The 24,701-nt window shown below is 38.9% G+C and overlaps 4 protein-coding genes across 4 annotated transcripts; 1 reads left to right on the plus strand and 3 right to left on the minus strand.

Moving 5' to 3' along the window:
• Nucleotides 1–675: 675 nt before the first annotated feature.
• LOC108096571 (endoplasmic reticulum metallopeptidase 1) lies at nucleotides 676–3,950 on the minus strand. Its single transcript, XM_017198267.1, has 11 exons — nucleotides 3,897–3,950; nucleotides 3,139–3,833; nucleotides 2,988–3,072; nucleotides 2,808–2,928; nucleotides 2,584–2,738; nucleotides 2,142–2,525; nucleotides 1,789–2,084; nucleotides 1,661–1,730; nucleotides 1,454–1,600; nucleotides 910–1,395; nucleotides 676–852 (listed from the first exon to the last, which is right to left on the minus strand). The coding sequence occupies exons 1-11, from the start codon at nucleotides 3,915–3,917 to the stop codon at nucleotides 691–693; spliced, it is 2,622 nt and encodes an 873-aa protein (XP_017053756.1). The 5' UTR covers nucleotides 3,918–3,950; the 3' UTR covers nucleotides 676–690.
• A 1,368-nt stretch (nucleotides 3,951–5,318) lies between these two features.
• On the minus strand, nucleotides 5,319–11,122 carry LOC108096943 (endoplasmic reticulum metallopeptidase 1). The gene is made up of 9 exons (XM_017198904.1): nucleotides 10,448–11,122; nucleotides 8,165–8,832; nucleotides 7,558–7,915; nucleotides 6,931–7,495; nucleotides 6,676–6,860; nucleotides 6,313–6,456; nucleotides 6,143–6,242; nucleotides 5,682–6,076; nucleotides 5,319–5,615 (listed from the first exon to the last, which is right to left on the minus strand). The coding sequence occupies exons 1-9, from the start codon at nucleotides 10,451–10,453 to the stop codon at nucleotides 5,448–5,450; spliced, it is 2,589 nt and encodes an 862-aa protein (XP_017054393.1). The 5' UTR covers nucleotides 10,454–11,122; the 3' UTR covers nucleotides 5,319–5,447.
• Nucleotides 11,123–13,048: 1,926 nt separating this feature from the next.
• Nucleotides 13,049–19,834, plus strand: LOC108096904 (endoplasmic reticulum metallopeptidase 1). The gene is made up of 11 exons (XM_017198852.2): nucleotides 13,049–13,272; nucleotides 15,957–16,633; nucleotides 16,979–17,063; nucleotides 17,125–17,245; nucleotides 17,314–17,468; nucleotides 17,531–17,914; nucleotides 17,981–18,161; nucleotides 18,223–18,548; nucleotides 18,610–18,821; nucleotides 18,885–19,167; nucleotides 19,435–19,834. Exons 2-11 carry the CDS (start codon nucleotides 15,963–15,965, stop codon nucleotides 19,600–19,602), a joined length of 2,586 nt encoding a protein of 861 aa, XP_017054341.1. The 5' UTR covers nucleotides 13,049–13,272; nucleotides 15,957–15,962; the 3' UTR covers nucleotides 19,603–19,834.
• On the minus strand, nucleotides 19,773–24,488 carry LOC108096903 (endoplasmic reticulum metallopeptidase 1). The gene is made up of 7 exons (XM_017198851.1): nucleotides 24,421–24,488; nucleotides 22,437–23,122; nucleotides 21,103–22,034; nucleotides 20,853–21,037; nucleotides 20,643–20,786; nucleotides 20,380–20,582; nucleotides 19,773–20,310 (listed from the first exon to the last, which is right to left on the minus strand). The coding sequence occupies exons 2-7, from the start codon at nucleotides 23,120–23,122 to the stop codon at nucleotides 19,860–19,862; spliced, it is 2,601 nt and encodes an 866-aa protein (XP_017054340.1). The 5' UTR covers nucleotides 24,421–24,488; the 3' UTR covers nucleotides 19,773–19,859.
• Nucleotides 24,489–24,701: the final 213 nt, after the last annotated feature.

A 24,701-nucleotide genomic window follows, 5' to 3' on the forward strand; every position in this document is an offset into this window, starting at 1 on the left:
TTTAAATCTATAAATAATTATTTAAATCTATTTATTATGAAACCCACCTAAAATATATCGGTTTTTTGTTCCAAAGTTCTTAAAAGTTTTTTTATTCCATTCTGTGGCACCAACAGTTTTTATAGCACGTAATTTTTGTTTAATGACCTGGATTCTTATAACTAATTGGCAGTGAATGGATTTGTTTAAAATTTCCCATGCCTTCTTATCACCTCCCTAAAGTCATAACTCAGTTTTGTTTTATTTATAGAGAATCAAATGATTTTGTAATATGAACATTTAAAATTTGGCGCCTTGTCGATAATACGATTTAAATCATGCGTGATTGCTTTAACAGAACAACAGGGTGCTTGGTGCACCAAAACGAAAAGCGATGTTAACCTTTCCAATTTAAAAATAAACTATAAATAAACTCAAATTATAAAACAAATATGAATTAAGAGTGGAAATACCATTAAATAAATTTAAATATTTAAAATGGGATATAATTTTAAATTACTTACTATAAACCAGAAGGTAAATAGTTTAGTCAAGTTCGTTATAACGTTATGACGTTTCAAACAAAATGAAACTGTAATGACAGATTTAAATTTCAACTGTTTTTTACTTTATTAGCAAAATCTTTGGTATTTTTTCTGTTTCCAGATAACATTTGATTGACGAGATATTGAGGCAACCAGGACTGGTGGTCTAATAAATGAACCGCTGATACGATGCTGGCCAGTCAACTGGGGCAGCAAACGCTGGGAGCGAACTGGCAAACTTCTGACTGATCGCATCACCCTTGTTGCCAATAAAATGGGCACTTAACCCAATCTGGGAAAGGGGTACCTTGAAATCACCATCGGATTTCTGGAATAAAAGAAATGTATTAGCTTTGAATCCTCTTTAGTTTCCCAAATTACTCACCCAAAAGTCAATGAAGAAGGTCAACGGAGAGTTATCCTTTCCATACGAGAAGTACAAGTGATATGTCGTCTCTGTTCCAATGTAATCCAAGGGCAAGGACCAGTTTACAATGCTCACATCCTCATAAGGTTGAATGAAAACACTGCTGTGATCCGAGGTGTTTGTCCTGAACTCCAAGCGCACTGTGTTGTTACCCAATTCGGTTTTGTTCAAGAGTTCCAGTTGTGGAACATATGGGGGATTGATTTCCTCCGCTCGAGGCAGCCACATGGTATACAACTTGGCCTTAACCCAACGTTGATCATACAGGGGAACGCCACACATCATGATCTTGGCACAATCATCAGTCAAGCTAACCAATCCAGTCAGGTTAACTTTGTAGGCCTCCAAAGGAGCAGGTCCTCGACGATCCTGGAAATTGAACACGTAGCCGGAATCATCCTTGGCCACGGTGCCATCGTACTCGTAGAAGGTTCTTCGCACGTGCTGAAATATAATTATACCATGCGAATACTTATCTCTTAGATAATTTTTTAAAACTTACCAGGTAAGGCACACGCTCTACATTGGTTTTTGGTCGATAGGGAAAGCCAATTTGGGTGGAGGTGGCCGTATAAATGCTTACACCACTAATGGCCAAAAGACTAAGCAATATCAGGCTGGGCCGACGGAACATATTGGCCAGGGGAATCTAACAACAAACGCTTTATTAGAGAAGAAAAAAAAAACCAAATAATAATATTGTTCTTACCAAGAAACCCAAAGCCAAAATGGTTCCCAAACCATTCAAAGCTGAGATAATCAAATCGGGATTGGTTGCCCTAAAAGTTAATATACTCTAATAAACTCTTATATCAGGGTTATATAAACATTACTCACCTGCCAAAACGTCCCATCATGGGAATCAGGGTCACCACGAAGCAGTAAATCAAATAGCTATTGTAAAGGAAGGGAACCACTTGGAAGACCTTGAGAACGCCAGTCCATGAAAATCCGCGATCGTGAAGGGTGGACAGCAAATTAAAAGCCAAGGGAACCACGTAGAAGATGAGTGTCCAAGTGACCACATAAGTGCTTCGCAGGCCATAAACATTCATTCCAATGCCAATAATAGCCAGAACCACAGCGCTTCCATTGAGAACCAGCTGCAATCTTTGGGCAAATGGAACCTTATCCTGGATAAAACAAAATAAATTAATCCAACAGTTTTTTATTTGAGGTGCTGTACTTACACTCTTATGGAACTTTAGGAAAATATAGGAAGGCAAGCTCAGTCCAAGTAAGCTTGGGCAAATGTAGAGACCGATCATCAGGGCAGGAGTGCTAAAGTAGGTGAGCGAAAGTCCATATTTGTCAAAAACATAGGCAATGGCCACTGGCAAACCCAGTCCGAGGACAAAGGCTATGATCTGGAGCACAAGGATCAGAATAAACCAGCTAAGGACATGACCCAGGGATACATGGGAAATGCTCGAAGTTCGCCAAATGGATATGAAAACCAAAACAATTGCTACTCCGGAAACTGAATAATTCAGAATTACTCCAGTACTTTCTGTATAGCTGATGAAGTAAAGTCCCAAAACATCGAAGAATATAGCGTGTCCTGCTGCGTATTCCTGTGAAATTTATATGTGTTAAGTATTTTTTGCAATCCTTAAAAGTACTGTATCTTACTGCGGTATCATCCAGTTCAGTGGCATTGGAAAGTGCTCGCACAAGACCAAGCAAATTGTCTCCCGTATTTTGAATGGAACCACGAGGAACATTGGTGAATCGATCGTACTTGGTGTGATAGTCGTAACCATTAATAAACTGAGCCATATCCAAACCTATTAAATAAAAGGTTGTCAAATAAATTTAACTTAATAAAAAATGATTTCTTGAAATGTCCTTCTTACCAATAAGATTGCCGTAAGTTACAAAGACACCAAAGTCTGTATCGGAGGGCAGGATGCCAGTTTGAAAGACTTCCTCAGCCATGGTGGTGGCCAAAGGATGTTTAACATTCTTCTTGTAGTACTGTAGAGAAGTTTTAATTTAAGTTTCTGAATTAGGAACTTATTGAGAAGGCTACTAACCTTAATAATCCAGGGATTTTTGGGTCCACTCTGGAACACAATTTCCTTACCTCCAGCGCCAGCACAATCCAAGTTGATTACCACTCTGTAAATAAATTTTGTAATTAAATAATTGGATTATAATATAGTTCATAACTTTTCCAAAACTTACTTGCAGTTTTTGGCCCACTTGTGCTGCGTGATGAAGCCATGTGAAGCCTGCAGGGGATTCTCCTCAGCTCCATTGAACAGAAAAACAATGGGATGACGGAAAGGTTGTTTTGTTGTAGACATAACTCGCAGGACCTCCATCATGGCGACAATCATTTGACCAGCATCCCCGGCCGAGTAACTCGTTGGCTTCGAATCGAAGTGACTGTTGACCAGCAAGTAAGTTTCACTTGTGGTGTTCTTGGGACTCAGCTTGACCACAATGTTCTGAACTCCCTGATACCTGTTCACCATGGTCCAATGGATGTACTGTCCCGAGACCTCCTGCAGATCGACTTCAATATCGAAGTACTCGTCGAGGACATTCTTCTGGATTTCAGCAACCAATCCTAGCAAGAAATCAACCGTTTTGTTCTCATTTCCATCGCTGCCAACAACTTTGGTTCCGATCTGATCGAATTCGTATAGATTGTTGTGAGCCCGTTCGGCAATGAAGACTCCCTTGGACGCATCCTCGATGGTTAGTCCTTTGGGAAGATGATAGAAAAGTGGAATGACTACGGCAAAGAACAGGAGTCCCCAGAACAGAAGAAATCCGCCTTCCAAGTACCAAGGTCCTCGCAAGTTATCCTCCTCCTTTCGCACATTTTTTGAAGAAGCGGATCCAACTCCACCCTCGATTTGCTCATCAGAGATCTGAAGGATATGTAAAATATATTGTATTGAAATGCAACATGGAATATTTCCGAAAAATATTACCAATTTTTCCTTGTCACCCATTTCTATACACTTTTCTTCAGGCAGTTCAGCGTACTGCTCTCTTAGAAATCAGACTGATTTGCTTTCTCAAGAGGCAAGTTCTTTTATACCCCAAAAATCGTTTAAGTATCAATTAAGATCATAAAAAGTATAATGCTTTCATTAATAGAGAAACTTTTATGCTTAAGCAAATGATTATTTATGATGGGCTGTTAAGATCGATAAAGAATTGTCAAAACGAGGGTAGATAATGGAAATTGGCGAAATTATTGTTAAATAGCAAAAAAATTCAAGTTGTCGAATTAAACATTTGTATCTATCAAGTTACAAAAAACCATGTGTGAGGAACGTAAAACAAGTGAACAAAAACATTATTGATTCCAAAAATAGGTACATATAAATTAGAATTTTTTTATTTCCTAACAAACTTTTTAAACCACCCTCGATTATTAGCAATAGAGTTATGCTTTTATTTCCTAGTGATAACGATTTCTTAACTTTATCTCAACTAGGTGTATTCATCTACTTGAATAATTGAGCTCATATCAGCACTTTTTTTTTTTTACAAATCTATAATCTTTATGAACTGCACTGGGAAGAACTGGATATCTGTATTATTATTGCAAAAGTTCGAGAACACTTATCACGATTATAAAAAATATTGACTTCATGCGCCATGATAAACTAGACCCACCGCAACTCAATTAGTGTTGCTTTTGGGTATACTTGTACTCAGTTGTTTCCAAGTGACAAAGTTATTAACTTTGATAACGATTTAAATTAGCTTGTCTGATTGAGCGAATAAATAAATTAATTTAAATTATAATTTTCCTACGCCTACACAATAAAATAAACTCAGTTCCACGCCCATCGGTTACTATTTTTAACTGGGCAAAGTTTGTAGTATATAAACAATACATGAATACAATTTAATTTTCCCGTATAAACAGATAGTGTAAAAATTATCCCTTAGCAACGTCATCAATTTTTCTCACCTTGTTTTGGCAAGAATCGAAGCGGGATCGAAAGGCCTGCCACATTTCCCCTGGAGGTAAACAATTAAACTGAGATGCGAATTCTCTCAGCCGCTTCATCTTAATCAGATTATTTTGTTTATAAATGGGTATTCTCACGGTTAAGTGTTCACACTTAAGGGCTATATGCTATATATATTTGTTTAATTTGGCGTTCTCTTATTTTGATTCCATGACCGAATATTATAAACCTCAACAAAAAGCAGAGAGCTTCTTATGCTTATCACTTTCTAAACTAGCAATGAATATTGGTTTGCGTTTTTCCTTGTGATTGAATACAATTATCCATTGATAATCTCCTAGGAATATGGTTAAAAAAGAATGTTTTGTTTACAAAAGATAAACTCATGTGTTCATTTATTCGGTAACAATAAAAAGCAGAAAGGCATTCGTTTGTAATTATAGTATTCGTAATGTAGTTTATTAAATATGTAATTTTTTATCAGATTCTATACAGTTAATCGTTAACGCTTAATGACTACGATTAGTAAATCGGAAGCAATATCATTTGCGGCTGTTAGAAGTACCAGGTCTCGTAAGTGCCCACCCAACCCTGAATATAGGCATACGATGGAAATCGGTTTATATAATTGCTGAGCTTCTCTATGGCAGTTATATCCTGGGTCACCCAGTGACCCCCGATTCCAATCTCTAGGGTGGACGTGTCAAAGGTTGAGGTCGTCTTCTGTAAATAATAAATTATATTCATGTTAACCATTTAATTACTTGTAATTAGTAAGTATTTACTAACCTCAACGTCGATGGTGAATTCAAGAGGACTGTCGTCCAGTCCGTAGGAGAAGTACACCATAAAAGGTGGTTCCGACTGCTCTCTTATGAGAGTATCATTGAAGGACCAATTCAGAATCTTGGCATCGTTTTTCACATTGATGAAAATACCCATGTGAGAAGGTCCTGCCAGAGTGAAGTTGAAACGCCTTTGCGTAGGACTCTCCAGTTCAATGGTATCCTGCAGTACTAATATTGGATATTCGGTGGGTATCTCTGGAGATTCCGATGTTTCGATCCACAAATTGTATTCCCTGGCTTTGTTCCACCGGTGATTGTAAAGTGGCATGCCACAAAACATTTCCTCATCGCAAAAGTCGCTTACTTTGTGCGCCTCGCCAATGGCATCGATTTCATCTTTAAAGTAAGTTGTTTTTAATTAGTAAGTAAATTGAAATATTATAGATTATTACAGATGCCTACCCCTCGCAATTTCGAAACGTCGATCCTGGGGATAAATATACAAGCCAGACTCATCGATTCGAGTGCTTCCATCTGCATTATGCAAACGTCGGTGTGCATGCTAGATTTTATGAATTAAAAATTGAAAATATTTAAAATAAATTATATAAAATAATAGCAAAGAAACTTACAATCAAGGAGTAACGCTGTGGAGATGTCTTCTCCTTGTACGGAAATCCTGCATTTGTAACCGCAATGATGATAAACAGAATTGTGATTCCCAGGAAACACAGAACTATTGTTCTCGTTTTGCGGAAGAACATGATAAGTGGCGCCTAATTATACAAAAATATTGTTTTAATAAATAATTTAACTGTGGTAATAAAAACTGATGTGATATATATAAATAAAATATATATATATAAAATCTGAATTGCTGGTATTCATTTAAATTGAATTGCTTTACATTTGATAGAATTCTAGTAAATGACTTAAAATAAATAAAAGCGAACATAGAAATAGGCGTACAAATACAAAGTTTATAAAGCACTTACTATGAATCCAGCAAAAAGGAGAGAAAATACCCAGACGATAGCTGCAATGACCATATCCGGATTAGTCGAGGATCCTGAACGTCCTTGCATCGGCATTAAAGTCACCAAAGCCACGGTGCACAAATATGTGAAGAAGACGAAGGGCAGAATTTGGCAGACGGTGACAGCAATGGCAAATAGATAAGCTGTTGAGAAAAAATAATAAATAAATAAATCTTTTTAAGAAGTATAAAAAAATACAAAAGAATATCTTACCCTTTCTATGCCATTTCGTTACGAGATTAACAATCAAAGCTACAATGTCGAATAGCACACAAAGCATTATCAAATACGCCGATCGAATACTCAACCCAGTCAAAGTGAGCATTATAACAATCAAACAAATGCAATGCGAGTGCATAAAGAGTTGGATTCGGAAACCCAGACCCAAGGGATCCCTCTTCGTCTTCTCCAAGTACAAAGCTGGCAGGATACTCAGCCCGAAGATAATGGGAGCCAAATACAATCCAAATATTGTCCAAGAGGAGGTGAACCATGACATCGAGCGATCCACACCGTCCATGAAAAGAGAAACCAGCAGAGCAAGACACACGGCCAAAGCCAAGGAAATAAATTGGATGGCAATGGTGATGGAGAACTTAAGGAGGATTCCCTTCCAACTGCAACCCGATCGCACGGACATAAAATACAGGGATATTCCGATTCCCAGAAGAGCAAGGAGAGTTACAACCACATTTACAATAATGCTAGTGGTTTCCGTGTAGAAGATCATGAACCAGCCAAGAAAATCATAGAAGATATTATGTCCCTCGGAATGAGCCTGAAAATATAATTAATTAGTAATTTTTATTAGCTAATTTTTACTATATTCATTCAACTCACAGCTATATCATCCACCTCCGGAGCATTTGCCAATGCCTTGGCCAGTGATAAAACATTATCACCTGTGTGCTGAAAGGAGGCCCTTGGAAAAGCGTTTATCCTGTCGTATTTCGTGTGATAAACGTAGCCATTGAAGATGTATGCCATATCCAATCCGGGAACTCCTCCATAATCACGAAAGATGCGGAAATCTGTGTCGGAGGGAATGTAACCAGCCTGGAAAAGTTCCTCCGCCAGTGTATTTGCAAAGGGATGTGGGACATTCCGGTAGTAGTTCATCAGCCAAGGATGATTGGGTCCCGACTGGAACAGGATCTCCCGACCTCCACTGCCAGCCGAATCCAGATTGATGAGAGCTCTGGGGTAAAAAAAAGATTTTATATTAATATGAAGTGTAATTTAAAAGATTATAACTAATTAACGAAAAATATGCCATTACCAGAAGAAATTGCTTTTGAAATACTATCGTAATCAATAAAACTGGATAACATAGTATTGTAATACTTTATTAAAAAGTTCACACGTTTGTTAATATTTATAATCGATATATAGAATATTTACTTATTTAATATATTTTTTTTAAATATAAAAAATGTATTCTACTTACTTGCAGTTCTTGGCCCACTTGTGTTGGGTAATAAACGCGTGCGATGCCTGCAGAGGATTCTCCTCGGCTCCATTAAAGAGGAAGACAATGGGATGAGCCAACGGACCGTCTGACTTGGCAATCACACGCATCACCTCCAGCATGGTGACGACCATGGAGCCATCATCTCCTGCTCCCGGACTTCCTGGCACCGAATCGTAGTGGCTGTTGATGAGCAGGTAGTTCTCGTTGGTGGAGTTCTTCTCGGAGAGCTTGACCACCACGTTCTGGATGCCCTGGTACATGTTGACCATCTCCCAGTGCATGTACGCTCCACTGGCCTGCTGCACATCCACCTCGATCTCCAGATGGTCACTCATCTCCGCCTCCACTTTGGCCACCTCGGCGCGGAGGAACTCCACGGTGGTTTCCTCGTTCGCCAAGCTGCCCACCACTCGAGGTCCAATTCGGGTCAACTCAATCAGAGTATCCTCCGCACGCTGGGCAATGAAGGAGCCAGGATGTGAGGCCTCATCACTGCGGGTAAGCGGTCTGGGCATGTGGTTCATCTGGGTGTTGACCAGCGAGAGGTAGAGCACCAACCAGAAGCCGAAGAAGGCGGGAGCGTAGTACCATTGCAGCTTTTTCGGCACCTCGAAGTCCACATCGATGTGGTATTTGGAGTTGAACTGTTGGGATAATAACAAATTTGTTAAATTCATGTGAACTACTTGACTAACCAGTTGTTTTTTAATAGATTTGGATGTCAAAAAGAAATATTAAATAGAATTTGTAATCTTAATTCCACTGGAAACATTTTTTAAAAGATTTTCCCATATGTTCATAGCAAAAATATTTTAGAGTAGAAGTCAAACAGAAATTGGTAAGTAAACTTATGACTATTTAATTGGTGTAAAGCCCATTTAAAATTTTTTAATGATTTTATGATTTTAAGTTAGAAGTTTTAATAATAATAATACTTTTCTTTATATGTAGGAACTGATTTCTTAGCTTTTTAAAAAGTTTAACATTTAGGAGGGTTATTCTCTAACTTTATACCCAAAAAACTTACAAGCTTCTAATATTATACGACATTTTTTTAGTTGGTATAATATTTATAAAGATCTCAACAGTAATGATTACCGCATTTTAATGCTTGTCATTTCAATGGTCACGTAAAAGATACGACCAACAAAGAAACTTAATATTTCTGAGGAATTTTAAAGTAATCGCTTTAAGAACACTCTGGATTGCACAAAACCTAATTTGGCTCTCCTTTATGGCCAATCAATATCTTATCTTCGTCTGGCAGCCAAAAGTCTGCCTAAAAAGGAAATTACCAATTTTTGTTGTTATTTTTTCTTAGATCTGAAATATTCCGCGAGCGTCTATGCAAACTGAATTGAGTATCGTGACTGAGAGTTAAAGCTGCCGACATCGGCGGAGAACGCGGAACACCTCGGTCACAGGAATATTAGCCTGAATATAAACTTTTATGGCTTTGCAATCCATCTTAATCGATAAGAGGCCTGGTTCCTTAATTTTTCTTTTGATTTCCTAAGCAAACAATGCTCGACATTGAAATCGTGCTTCGTCGCGTGTTCACTTCATGATTCACGGGCGTGTGGTCAACTGAAGATTGTCGAGGACCATAAAGCCGCTGAAGTTGCTGTCATAAAACGATAACGCCTTCGTAAATAAGTAACAGCACGGTTTATCGCTCGGACAGGCTAAGAAATTCGCAATATTCGCTATATTGCGGCGCCTTTGAAGTGTGTAATTCTGTGAAGGTTTCTTAATCGTTTTCCTATCTATATGGCTTTTTATACCGAACTATGTAATTTTTCTGCTGACTTCTCATGACTACACATTGGACATCGACCAGAGATTTTATTTGTATCCTAGAAACAAGGTTTTTTTTAGCACACAAAATTTGGTTGATTGATTAATCTGGACTTTATCCTTTTTTATTTTAATTTATTGATTGGAGCTTATTAGGCCCACATTCTGGAAGTCGTGTTTTTTTAAATAATTAATATATTAGTTCGTTGAACTGCACTCTTTTAGAATCCTTCATTTCCCTTTTAATTTTCTTTTATTAAACTGCAGATTTTCCTATTAAAAATATAAATTAAAGTTCATGCATTCCAGAAATTAATAAAGATTCTTTTTTTTTTTTTTTTTCTCACGTGTCAGTTGGTTTTTTAATAGAGTTTATTTTAGCACGCATTTAAATAATTTTAAGTTGTGTTATTTTATTTTAATTTATTTAAGTTTACTGTATAAATCACTTAAAATACGTACACTCATTTTGTATAGGGATTTTTTGCACTGGTAACTGGATATCACAATAACTTTTGATCCTGATTTTTTGGTCCTTATACTAGATATACTGTATATCCTTGTATATCCTTCAAAAGAATTTTCACTTTAAGGACCTTGTAGAACACTACTGGATCGATCCAGAGTTTTTATCCCTAGTTTCGCCCGCAACCGGGGACCTCAACCTTCGAGTTCCAATTGAGCTGCAAGTCGCTCCGGTCCCCTAAAGATATATGAGGCCCAGCGACATTCGAGGGTCTGGGAATTGGCCAAAAGACGGGGGAATTATCGGTAGTACCGGGGACTCTCTGATATCGGAGCAGCCGTACGATAAACACGATGAATTGCGACACTTTCGGGTTAAAATGGGCGGGGACTTTATTAGATTTCTGGTTCTGGTTTTCGCATTCGATGCGCTACTTGGGGGCCACGGCAATTGCTAACCGGCGAGTTCTATCTTTATGGCGAGGATAATGTCCGTTTGTATCGTAAACAATTTCCACCGATATGGACTGTAATTTTTAAGATACTCAGTTCGGCGGCACTTGCTAACTAGAAGTTAAATGTCCAATAATCATAAACTTCTGGATAGCGGAATGTTAGGGGGTCCGTAGTGCTTTCCGTAATCCCGAGACGTGACTTTTGGGTAGCGCTTCCTCCGACTGACTGGCATTAGTTTTGGTTTTCCATCTCCCAGGCGCACCCAGAAAATAGAGACCCATGCCAATCCGAATTCCAGCCCCACTTGTTTCGCCTTTTTTTCTATTTCGTACAGAGTTTACTAATTAATTTGTGCCCAACTGTTGTACGATTGTCGCTGATTTCAGTTCCATTTTCGTATATGTGTCATTCCACCTTTGTCTGCCCGATCTATCTATCTCTTTTCCTCTTGCAGTGGAGGGTCCTCCGTCGGGTTTTGGGTTCCGCTGATTTCGCTTGATTAACAGATTGTTTACGTATTTTTGAATTGCTTTCGCATGTATTTCAGATACAGACTCACCTGTCTATTGAATTGTCGCTGTAGGCTGTTCCGCCCGAGTGGATTCGATAGCTGGGAAACTGGCGGGCGGCTATCAAATTATGTCAACTGTTTTCGCGCTCGACTGCATAGACCTGCCTTTTTGCCAGTGGAAGATATATCCAAGCACCTAGAAATTCCGCGGAGAAACTTTGTCAGTTTTAAAACGTGTAATTACTATATAATCGCTGTTTTCTAAAGAAGATGTTACCAAATGAAATAATGTTGTTGGGTGAAAGTCTGTGTTCTTTGATTACCAAACACTACTCATTAGATTCCTCCATATATTTATAGAAAATTACAAAAGTACCCTTAGTAACGTGGTAGTTTTCTAAGGCAATTAACAACTTGTAAATACCCAATTAAGCGCTGTCTTTGACAAAGGTATAAAAAGGGTTCAATAAAGCTGATACAAATTCCAGTTGTTGTTATGCCCCTTATCAATCAGAAAGTAATAGTTTGTTTACGTGTTTTTTCAAGTCGCTTAGATTACTTTACGACAGTAATCGGGTATTGAAAAGTAAACAAAATAGCTAACTCTTATTTACAAGCAATTATTCACAAAGTTTTCCTAAGGAAATATTAAGCGAAACTTCAACGGGTTATCTGCTGGCTTATTTAAAATTTTTAATTATTTTTCTTGAAATGTGGTTACCATAAACTATTAAACTTAAAGATAGTTCAGCAATTATAGATTATTTTGTGTAACACGTTCCAATGTCATCTTATCTGTAAAAGAATAGTAAAACCCAAATTATTGCTTCTGTGTAATTCCCGACTATTCAGATTGCATTGCCGCGATTCTTATCCATGGGGTAAATATAAACAAATTTGGAAACCCTAGCTACCTATTTTTTGTTGACTAAGTGGGAAATCGTCTCAAGTGTCGTTTGTCTGGCCAATCCTTATCTCCACGTTCACTGTCACTTTTCGCAGCTCGAATTGTATTCAAGGAATGAAGGAAATCACAGTGATTTCCTACTAATACCCACTAATCGCCTGCACTTAATCTCGATTGGGGGCAATTACGTATGTAATCGCAGTGGCAATACGGATGAAACAGGCGATGGTCTTTCGACCCCCCGCCCCTCCGTTGTACCTGTCAAATTACGTGATTAGCTGTTCGCTTCTGATAACTCGATACTTGTGATAAGCCCACGGCTCTTGAGCTTTTTGAGCACCGAAATCCGCGAAACAAATCCCCCGCGTATAAAATCGACAGTGGCACATTTTAGCCTTTTAGTTGGCCTCCGTCCGGCAAGTGGTTACATTACGGTAGTTACGGATACCAGGAGATTTCCACTTTGAATTGGATTCCCATTTAAGAGATTCGGATTAACTATTAACCAGTCAGCTATTTAAACACGTGAGTGCAAGAGAGAACAACAGGTGATTGGGGAAGAAGCGGGTAAAAGAGAGTGAATACCCTGGGCTCTCTTTCTCTCTCTCTCATTGACTTTTTGGTGACCCCAATCTCCTGCAAGAGAGAGAGAGAGAGGGTCGCCAAAAGAGAGGAAGAGTTCTGCCGCCAAGCAAGCAGCGCAGCAGCCGCAGACGAACGCCGACCGTCGATGGGGACAGTTGATCTTTCCGCCTCCAATCAGCTGATCCTCGAGCAGCCGAAATTCCGTCCGCGTTTCCAATTGGACTCTCGATCGCATCGCATCGCCCACTAGTTTTCAGTTTATTTTCGGTCATATGTGCTAATAATTGCCGAGTGCCAGTGCCAACTTAAGTGCAAGTGATCGTCTGCTAAAAAGACGGAAGATTCTTTCTGCCGGCCAACAAGGTAACCAAACAGTTGCCAGGCTTCTTTCCTTGGATTCTCCTCTGTTCTCACTCCTCGGGGGCTTTCTTTCAACAAACAACCGCAAGTGCAGCCGCAACTTCCTTTCTTCAGCAGGTTATTGACTCAAGCCCTTGCAGCGTGTCGCGTTTTATGTGTACGAGTATTTATGTTTGAATGCCGTCTGTATCTGCATTTGTATCTGGAAATGTATCTGTGCTGGTGATTGTTTTCGTCCCAACTTCTTTTTTTCTTTGGATGCGTCTGAGTTTAGTCCAAACAAATGCGGTTCTTGTCGCGAGCTGATGTTGTTTTTATACCTCGGGATCGGAGTGTGGATGGGGGTATATAGGACTGAACCAAGAAGTGGCTTCTAATCTTATAAGAAAACATTTCTTCAGAGGAAAATTATTTAATGAGTTAATTCTTTTACATTGTGAATGTGTCGAAGATCATTTGGCAATTATTCAAATAAGAGAGATTACTGTGTATATATTCCTAACCTTATAAGATAACATTTTTTACATAAAAAAATGTATTCATTGAGATCTTCCTTATATGTGAATGTGAAGATCGATTGACAATTGTTCAAATTAGAGAGAATCATCAAATATGAGATTTAAGTCCAGGTTTCCTAAGTTGTTCAACTTAAAATAAATTGTAAGAAAAATTTTAACTTTAATTTGCATTCTGTTTTATGACTTAACTCTTCATTTTGTTGATCTCTGATTTTTCTAGTCTAGAAATGTGAAAAGAAACCATTTATCAAAAACTCGAACATTCACTCCCACTTAGTTTAAAAATGCATAGCTTTCAATTGTTAATCAGTAATCCAAGGCATTTTTTGAGCGCTTAAGCTGAGTTAAGCTTACATTTTGGTTCACTTTTAATAAAAATTACCAACAGGTATCTTAAGGCCCACAGCATTCTCATTTGTTTGCTGCTCTTGCCGGCTTTTCTTTCCCGTTGTTGTCACAGTTGATTGCCGACGCCTCTGCGAACCCGATTTTGTTTTGGATTTCCCACTCTCCCAGTTTCCCTCATTCAAATTGTCTTTAAATAGTTTTCTGATCCCCCCTAAATTTTCTTTTTCCTTTATTTTGATGTTAAGTAGGCGTGTTTCCCGCACAGAACGCTTCCCGCAGTTTGTTTGTTTTTGTGGGGAAGTGATTAGCTGGGATCGATAAGCGCATCAGATGGGTGAAAAAAACGAGGAGACCGAGTACTTTTGCACATCCCATTTGCTTTTACCCGACTCACTTTTAATCGCCGAGAAGTTGCCTTCAGCTCGACGCGGGTCACCTAAAAGTCAGTGGAAAATGGGTCGATGTGGCCCTGTAATCCAAATGGTATTTTGCATGCAGTCGTGGAAAACAGAACAAATAAAAAAGTTTAATTGCCTCAGTAGCCAGTACTTTTGCTCTGCCCCCAACCGCTGCCACTATTCGTTTTTAGGACACACTTGCCATCAGTTTTCATGCGAGTGTCATTAATCTCAAAAACCACAATATTTAAACAGTTTATGGGAGGCAAAAATGCAAAGATCCCATTATATAATTTTAAATCCTTATTGGACTATTATACAATGAGATCAGTGATAATAATTAAACCTAAAAAATAGGTTTCTTATTGCTTTTCCAATAGGGAAACATTTTCTTATCCAATAGGTGTACCTTTAAGATCATTGCGATTGTTTAAAATATGTGATTTAATATGTCCAACAACTTATTGTTTTCGTCATTATTTTATTTGACAATAGTGTATTTTCTCTGCGGTACAAGTAAACAAACAAAATTTGTTAATAAATATTTCCCACACGAAAACTCAGCGGCATCACATGTGTGAACATTAAACGATAATATGTATTAGCCCAGTTGGCTATAAATAAGAATGAAATACCGCTCACAGAATTACAAGATGTGTCTCTTGCAATGCTGATTTGCTCCAAATGCCGACGTTTTATATTTCTCAAATTTTGTTAGATTTTTTGTTTTGTTTATTTTTTAAAGCTGCATTATTTCAATGTCGTTGGCTAATTTGCGTCGGACGATACTTTTCGTTTTGGTACCAAATGGTCAGCAGATGTTTTCCGGTCTGCAATTCGCTTTCTGTTTTTCCAAAAACGAAAAGTTTTCCCAGCCAATCGTTTGCCAAGATGTTCTCTATAATAATTTGTTCACAAACTTTGGGGTACTCAAGATTTTGTAGCATACTTCATTTCCTGCCCACTTGACACTTTTCACGCCCGATAAGTATTATCTATGGCAGATGCTTTGAATAATCACAGCTTGGATTTGATAACGAAAAGTACTCATCAGGCAAGACACTCATTCATGTTTTAAAGTTTGTGGTTTTGGTTATCAATAAAATATATTTCCTGATTGATTTCGGTTAGCATTGAATGGATGGAGTTCGTTTGAAGTGACAGCCTGAAGTTGATAGTACTAGCTAATCGTGATTCCTAATTATTTAATCGATTCATTAACTAAACCCTTTCTCCATAAAAAAAAGGGAAAAGATTATTTGTGATGACGCGGCTAACAAATCATCCACCGAGCTTTATCTTTATCAGGGGAATGTGTCACAATCGGAATTCGACAATTGTGATTAATTAGTGGAGTGCACTGACACTCTCTCCTTTTTGATATATATGAACAATAAAATTAATGTGCATTCCCCCTTTTCAGGCCACAATGAAATCAAAGTACGAGAACATGAAGATCATCTACAATCGTAGCAAGATCGGCTGGTATTGGGCTCCTCTATTTGTTGCCTGCTGGTTCCTGCTCTTCTACCTGGTGGTGATTCCCAGTTTCCATCGGATGCCAAAGCTGAAAACCCTGGAGGATGAACGCGAAGAGCCGGGTCAATTCATTGGGGAACGGGCGGAGAACACACTCTTGAGACTTTCGAAAATCGGACCAAAAGTCGTGGGAAGTGCGGCCAATGAACAGGTTGCTGTTCAATTTCTTCTCAGTGAAATTGGAGATATTATAAACGAAGCGCGAACGGATCTATATGATATAGAAAAGGATGTTCAGGTTGCCTCTGGAAACTATTTACTCTGGTCCATGGTCAACGTCTATCAGAGCATCCAGAATGTGGTGGTTAAACTCTCTCCGAAGAATGCCACCAGTGAAGCTGCTCTTCTCATCAATTCTCATTTTGATTCCGTTCCGGGAAGCTCAGGAGCCGGAGATGCTGGCATGATGTGTGTGATCATGTTGGAAGTGTTGAGGGTAATCACCAAGTTCGAGACACCACTCACGTACTCGGTGGTGTTCCTCTTCAATGGAGCGGAGGAAAATCCCCTACAAGGCAGCCACGCGTTCATCACCCAACATCCTTGGGCGCAAAATGTCAAGTAAGTAGATCACTATTACAAATGGAAATATCTTTTAATCTTATTCTAATTGAAAATTAATAAAAAAATTCAATTAAAATCGCGAAAACAGACCTAAAAACCTTGAGATTCCAACGGAATTTTCGGATAGATTTTATTTGAAAAGTATTGAAAACAAAGAGAAGTAGCTAGATAGTGAAAAATGCTAGCTTTTAAATAATTCGTGATCCAATTTTGTTATAATAGAGTAAAATATATTTTTAATAAAGATTGAAATTCAAGCGATCTAAATCAACCTTAGTAAAAAAAATTGCCTAAAAGTAGTTAAATAGATTTTAGTAATAGCAAATTTATTTCTTTTTACAGAGCGGTTATGAATTTGGATTCCGCTGGCAGCGGAGGACGAGAAATTCTCTTTCAATCCGGACCAGATCATCCTTGGCTGATGAAGGTAAATATTTATTTATTTGTTTGACTTTGGATTGTTACTAATTCTTCTTTTAACTTTTCAGTACTATGGCAAAAACATAGTTCATCCGTTTGCCTCCACTATCGGAGAGGAATTGTTCCAGAACGGGTTTGTTCCCTCAGAGACCGATTATCGCGTGTTCCGCGACTACGGCAATATACCCGGTAATATAAAGGAATAATATAAAGTAAAGTACTAAAACCCCTAATCTCTAACACCTCCGTTCTTTTAGGTCTCGATATGGCGCAGACTTTGAATGGTTATGTGTACCATACCAAATATGATCGCTTTAATCTCATCCCGCGTCGAACTTACCAATTAACTGGCGAAAATATCTTGGCTTTGGTCAAGGCTTTGGCGAATGCCGAGGAACTGGAGAATCCAGCTGTGAGTTATTGGATGGATACTTTAAAAAATAATATATATTAATTTATGTCTTTTCTTTTTAGAAATACGCCGAGGGTCACATGATATTCTTCGACATGATGGGCTGGTTCTTTGTTTATTATCCGGAGAGTACAGGTGTCATTATCAACATTTCCGTGTGTGTCTTGGTGTGCATTACCATCGTGGGATATATTTTGACCATGTCCAGTAGTACGGGAATGTTCCGCAGACGGATTTGGGCCAAGTTTGGCATTCTAACTGCTCTCCAGGTTACGGGAGTTGCTTTAGGAATTGCCCTGGTTCTTTCGATAGCCTTGTTCCTTGATGCAGTGAATCTTCCAATGTCTTGGTTTGCCCAAAACTGGATGCTCTTTGGTCTCTACTTTTGTCCTATGATATTCGGAATGGGTATTGTTCCAGCTATTTACTTTAGTCGCACCAAGGAGGTAAGTTCAACTGGTAACTGCTATATAATTTTTGATCGAATTAATTGAAATTTATTTGGTTTTCAGCATGGTTTACCTTTGGGCTATGGCATTCAGCTTTTGATGCATTCGCATTGTCTGATTTTGACCATTATCACCGCCATAATGGTGAGCTATAGTATTCGATCGGCGTTTGTTATAATGCTCTGCATTGGTTTCTACACTTGTTCTGTGTTGATTAACTTGGTCACCAAAGCTCACAAAACAAGTAAGTAAAATAAAAGTAGAATTTGTATTATTATTTGTATAATTCATTTTATTTATTGCAGACTTCCTTTGGCTTATACCTCACTGCATTTGCCAGATAATGCCCTTCATGTTCTATACGTACTGCTGCTATGCCTTCTATGTGGTATTTGTACCCATGCAAGGACGCGAATGCAATACCAATCCTGAGATACTAATGGGTTTCTTCACCGCCCTGATGGTTCTACTATTTGCACCCTTTTTGGTTCCCTTGTTCTGTCTTTTCCGCAAATCGAAAACGATTATCTCGATGTTTGGTATCTGCACGATAGTATTTATTATATTAGCCGCTACACCTGTTGGCTTTCCTTATGCCGATAAGACAGCTGCCCAGCGATTCTTTGCAGTGGTAAGTTTACTTATTTGTGGTTTTAGTTTATAGATCCTAAAGATAATCTTTTCTTTTACAGCACACAGCTCGAACTTTCCACGATGGCGATGCAGCAAGTACTGTTACCAAATCCGATTCGGGATACTTTGTGCTTCCAGTCGATCGTCGTCCTCACACCGTAGATGATATCCTCTTTGAAAACACCAACTTTACAAAGGCAGAACCCATGGACTGTGATACGGAGATTATGTGTGGTTTCCCCATTTACAGTTCGCGATGGTTGAATGCAGTGTGAGTTTATAATTACCTTATATAGTTGCTAATATTTATTAATATTCTTTATTTTATCTACAGTGACAACAGCTATTTTATACCTGGTCCAGAACCCAATAAGGCATATACTCCCACTCTAACCATTTTGGGTAAATCAAGTAGTGCCGCAACAAACATTAACTTTGATCTCGAGATTTCTGGCCCTGATCACACGAGCATATTCATACTGCCCTTAAACGATACCAAATTGGTGGATTGGTCCTTTACCAGGGAACCATTGGAGAACAATGTAACGCCTCCTTACTATGTGTACTGGTCATATGCTTTGGATCCAAAGCCTCTCCAATTTTCACTGGAATTCGAGGTAATAACTCTACTCAATATACGAGATAAACATCTCACTTTTACTTGTTCCAATCATTAAATGAATACCCCATATATCTAATCCATTGTATCATAAAATTGTATATTGATATCATTATCAAATACGTTATCACTTTAACCGTTTTACTTATTAAGATTATACATCTTTATCTAGTACAAGATAATACCAAAATAGCGAAAATATCTTCATGTCGTATTAACTTCTTCGCACGTGTGTAATTAATTATTAAATGATATCCTTTTCCAGCACGACGATCCCAATTGGTCGGGCGGCACTTTCAAAATAGCGCTGATGGGCCACCGAATACATGATGATATGTTCGTAACCTCAGACTTCCGGGAGTTCCTGGCCACGTTTCCATCTTGGGCGCATGTCAGCTCCTGGATTGGATCCTACAACAGCTGGCAACTGTAATGATGGGCCCAACAGTTCCTTTTGCGAACCAAACTCAGTCCCCGTTTTTGCCATGACACCTCAGCCACTGTTAAATTTGGTACTACCTACTAGTATTACCAATAAACCCAATGCAACGAACAAAGTGTCAAAACCAGAATGGCACATCCTAAGTTACGATTAGACCAGTGTAGTTACTACTTTGTAATTTTATTAAAATATACTATAACTTATTTGTTAAGATAAGCCAGTTTGGGATTCTATATTCTCGTCGCTGCCTAAACGATCCAGCTCTCCAGAGCCGAGAACCAATCGGTGGTGTAGGTCCACTCGGGAAAGGATGCGAGGAACTCCTTGAAGTCCTCGGTGTAGTGTTCCGGATGGTACTGGAAGTGCTCCGAAACCACCAGCTTCATATGGGGTCCATCCGTGTTGCTCTCCTCGTGCTCGAGTTCCACCCAAAAGTTGAGTGGCTCTTCGGTGAGGGAGTATATCGAATATATCAGATACGGTGGAGTGTGGTTCTCCTCCAAGGGAGTCTGATCGAAGGACCAATCTGTGACCTTAACTTGATCCAAAGGATGTATGTACATCATCACGCGATCACTGGCTATAAGATTGTACTCATAGCGCACTTTGTTGCCACCCAAGGATTGTTTTGAAATCTGGGTGAGATTTGTGGTCAATGGAATGACGGGTGGAGTGCTGTAGATCCAACGAGCTGAGTTTCTGTAAGAATGGGGGAATAATTAATAAGGTTAATTACTTGATAAAGTTTTCTTATTAAAACCAACTCACTTCCAATCTATCCAGCGTCCACTGTACAGGGGTAAACCACAGTAAGGCTCAGCGGCACAAGTGGCTGCTGTCCAACTTTCTGGCTCTGCATTTTTGAAAGTAGTGTCATCCAATTCATGGAGACGCGTATCCACAGGCTGAATATAGTAACCAGAGTCCTGTTTGGTGGTGCCATCCACGTTGTGGAAGGTTCGCTGGGTGTGCTAAAAAATAGAAGGAATTTATTACTAAATTCTTTTTTAATTTCAAAGCTTTAAACCTACCAGCACATAATAACGTTGAGGAGCCACCTCCTTTACAAATGGAAAACCAGCGGATGTGCAAGCCATGATGATGAAAATGATAGTCATCACACCAAAAGAGGAGAAAATAGTCTTGGGCTTGCGGAACTTGTGCATGATTGGAATCTAGGAGAATATATAATATATTTGTATTATATACCAACTATATAATTGTTTCGTTTAAAAACTTACCACAAAACCAGCATAGTTAATAGCGGTGGCTATGATAAAAACTGCTACCATGATATCGGGACTGCTTTCGGGACCATCGCGACCTTCCATGGGCACAAAGGTCACCAGGGTTGCATAGCAAATATAAGTGTAGAAGAAGAAGGGCAGCACTTGGCACAAAAGATGAACCGTGACAAAGTAACTCTCTAAGGAAAATAAATATTTGTTAGTAAGAACACAAATATGTATTACATTTTTTTGAGGAACTTACTTTTAATAGTTAGCTTCAGTATAATTTGAACCAAAACAGAAATCGCGTAAAAAAAGATCCCAACCATGGGGAAATAGCTGGATCGTATTCCCATACTGGTCATTATAATGCAGAGCAAAGCCAACAAAATGCACTGGGCGTGCATAAAGCAGGCGATTGTCTGATCCAACTTCATGTTGGTTTTCCTCTTCGTGAATCCAATGTACAAGGAAGGCAGTATTCCAAAAACAAAGAACAGAGTGCAGAAATACAGTCCAAAAGCCATCCATTTTCCATGGTACCAGGATTCAGCCAAACCAACTCCTTGCATAAAGAGAGCCACCAGAAGGGTCAAACCACAGGCCACAAGGAAAGTTCCCGCTTGCACCAAAAAGATGACGCCAAATCGCATTATCACCGCTTTCGTGGCATCCGCACCATTATCCAGAGTCATTATGTAAACCGAGGTGCCAATGCAAACAAAAGCCACCACGGAAACCACCACGTTAATGGCAAGGCTCACGTTTTCGGTGTAGGTCAACATGAACCATCCCAGGAAATCGTAGTAAACAGTGTGTCCTTTCTCATGAGCAGCGGTGTCATCCAATTCGGGAGCATTGGCCAATGCCCAAATTAGAGGAAGTACGTTCTCTCCCGTCGACTGATAAGTGCCATGTTCCACATTCCGGAAGTTATCGAACTCCGTGTGGTAGACGTATCCATTCATCACACTGGCCATATCGAGACCAGGAACTCCTCCGTAATCGCGGAAAATGCGAAAGTCAGTGTCCGAGGGTATGAAGTTGTGCTGGAACAGCTCCTCGGCCAGAGTTTGGGCATACGGATGCGGAACAGTCGCGTGGTAGTATTTGGCCAGCCACGGGTGATTCGGACCAGTTTGGAAGAGCACCTCCCGTCCACCGGCGCCAGTGGAGTCCAGATTCACCAAGGCTCTGGGATGGATAAATAAGAAATGGGTAAGAATACTTAATACTTAATTGTATATAAATTACAGGAGTATTCTGGGTCAATTCGAAAGAAATCTTCTCATCTTTATTTTGAGATATCAAACAAGGTTTTGTTGTAATAAAACTTTATAGTTTTGTAATTAATTTTTAACAATTTTATCCATGGCAAATAATGTTTTAGAAATGTTTGTTTTTTTGGCTTTAGTGAATAGAATAATAATTATCGTTGTATTTTTCAACATATTTTAAGTAAAATGTAATTATATAGATAAAATAGAAGAATTTTCAACGAAACTTTACTTATGTTTAAATTTTGATCACAAATCTTTTTCTAATATTTTGATTTAGTCAGAAAGATAGTTTTAAGGAGTAATAATTTCCACTTACTTGCAGTTCTTGGCCCATTTGTGCTGAGTGATGAATCCATGGGAACCGAGCATGCAGGCCTCTTCGGCACCATTGAACAGGAACACCACAGGATGGGATAGGGGTTTTTCGGATAACGAAATCACTCGAAGGGTTTCCAGCATGACCACCACCATGACGCCATCATCTCCAGCAGCCGGAGTTTGGACCTCCGAATCGTAGTGGGAGTTCACCAGCAGATAGTTCTCATTGCTCGAACTCTTCTGGGATATTTTCACCACAACATTGGAGAGATTTCGATATGATATCGTCATGCCCCAGAGGTAGAAACCTCCCGAGGAGTACTGTGTGTCCACTTCGATGACGTAGAGATCCGTTCGAGCTTCATCCTTGATTTTTTGAATCTCTCTCAGCAGAAAGTTCACAGTGTGCACCTCGTTGTTGATGGAACCACTCATTTTGTTGCCAATCGACGAGTATTCCGCCAACTGTTTCATTGCCCGCTCTCCAATGAATTCATCCGGATGCAGTGACTCCTCACTTTGGTACAACATCTTCGGATAACTATGGAAACTGGGCAACACGGTGGCATAAAATAGGGCAAAGGCTGCGGCGGCATAGATGGGTGCTCCAAACCAGGGCCACTTTTTATCCCTCGACTTGCCGCCATCCTTCTCGGTTGTAATGTCAACGGTTGAGAATGTCATCTGCAATAAAAGTGGTTTAGTTAGCAGGAGGTTGTATACCCTACTGATAATCCCACCTAACAACTTTAGTTCGCACCCAAGAGTAGATAATAAGCAGCCACTAAAATAATTGGTTGGCAATAGGTTGTATACCTTACTGATAAACTCAACTAACTTCTCTTTTCTTAACCTTTGCACCAAAGTTTGATAAGATGAAACAGAAAAGTGGTGACTCCTCTTTTCTTACATTGATTGAAAAAAAACCTTTTTTATCTTGAATGATTCACTGTGCTTAAGGGTAGAGTTCTATAAATTAGGTCTTATTTAATGTATTCCTAAAATTTTTTACTTCACTCAAAGGACATTAATTTATTTTGTTGGATGTCTAGCTCTTTTACCGGAAAGTTGTTAATTTAAATTTATATTTAAAACCAAATGCTAATGACTTTTGTCACATATTTTCTTGCTTTTAAATAATCTTGATGATAAAAACCGTTGTGTGCTTTTAGGCACTTTCGAGTACCGTATTTTACGATCTTCACACATTGTACCCACTTACGGTAAAACCTTAGTGCTTGTTATGAACAGCTCATATAATATCGACGCATTTCCGCGAAAGTATCGTATGTTGCTTTTTTTCGAAATTGAGATTTTAATACAAAATTGTTAGGCACCTAATGTCTCATTACCCTGTGAAATATTATAACTGAAAACCCTATAGTTCCGATAAAAATTAAGTTTCAATTTTATCGTATGTTACAGTGCTCCTAAGAGATTAAATCAAAAAAAAAGCTTCACCTGTAAAATTGGATTTTTCAACATACGATACATTCGCGAAAATGCGTCGATATGTGTTTGCAGAGTCTTTCGATCGGAATTGAGTCATTTTTATTATTTATCAAAAAAGAACACTCAAACTTCGCTGGAGACCGTAGAAAGGTCGTAAACTGATTAGCACCCTATGAAGCACTTAATTTTATGATCTCCAAATTTTTAAAAGGAGTAAAAACTTGGTCTAAAAACAGCAATCGATAACAAAGCTAGCTCTCATTTTACAGCCGATATAAAGTTCCTTATCGCACATGGATACTCGAAAACAAGTCTGTTTTCGAAGAAGTCTTTAATTCACTTTGCAACGATGCCCAGATTTGAATACTTCCGTTAAGCCGAAAGCTTATCGCCAGACGGCCTTTCACTTTTTTGACAGCAAGCCTTATATTTTTTGATTTTTTAGGTAGGTACTATAGTACCACACTGAGGACATTTAGAGATCCTAATCAGTTGACCACTGTGAATTATGGTGAGCCACTAACACTAACCTTCAGATCGCACGCGACTCGGACCTGAATGAAACACCTTCAAAATACAACCGAACCAAAGCCCAGCCGTTGGGCAACTAAGACGTCTCGAGCAGGTTCCCAGGAATTAAGTAGGGCCAAAATCGACACCTCGTAGAGCTTATCGCCCCCACGGCGGCGATAATAATTAAATATTATGATCATAATCGCCGATTCTGGCGCATAAAACGATTACATCCTGCGATAGGCGATACCAGAAGCTGTTTCTCATTTTATAACTGTTTATAGGCCAGTAGTTAAGG

Source organism: Drosophila ficusphila, unplaced genomic scaffold (assembly GCF_018152265.1).
Source record: "Drosophila ficusphila isolate 14025-0441.05 unplaced genomic scaffold, ASM1815226v1 contig_414, whole genome shotgun sequence".
Taxonomy (NCBI): domain Eukaryota; kingdom Metazoa; phylum Arthropoda; class Insecta; order Diptera; family Drosophilidae; genus Drosophila; species Drosophila ficusphila.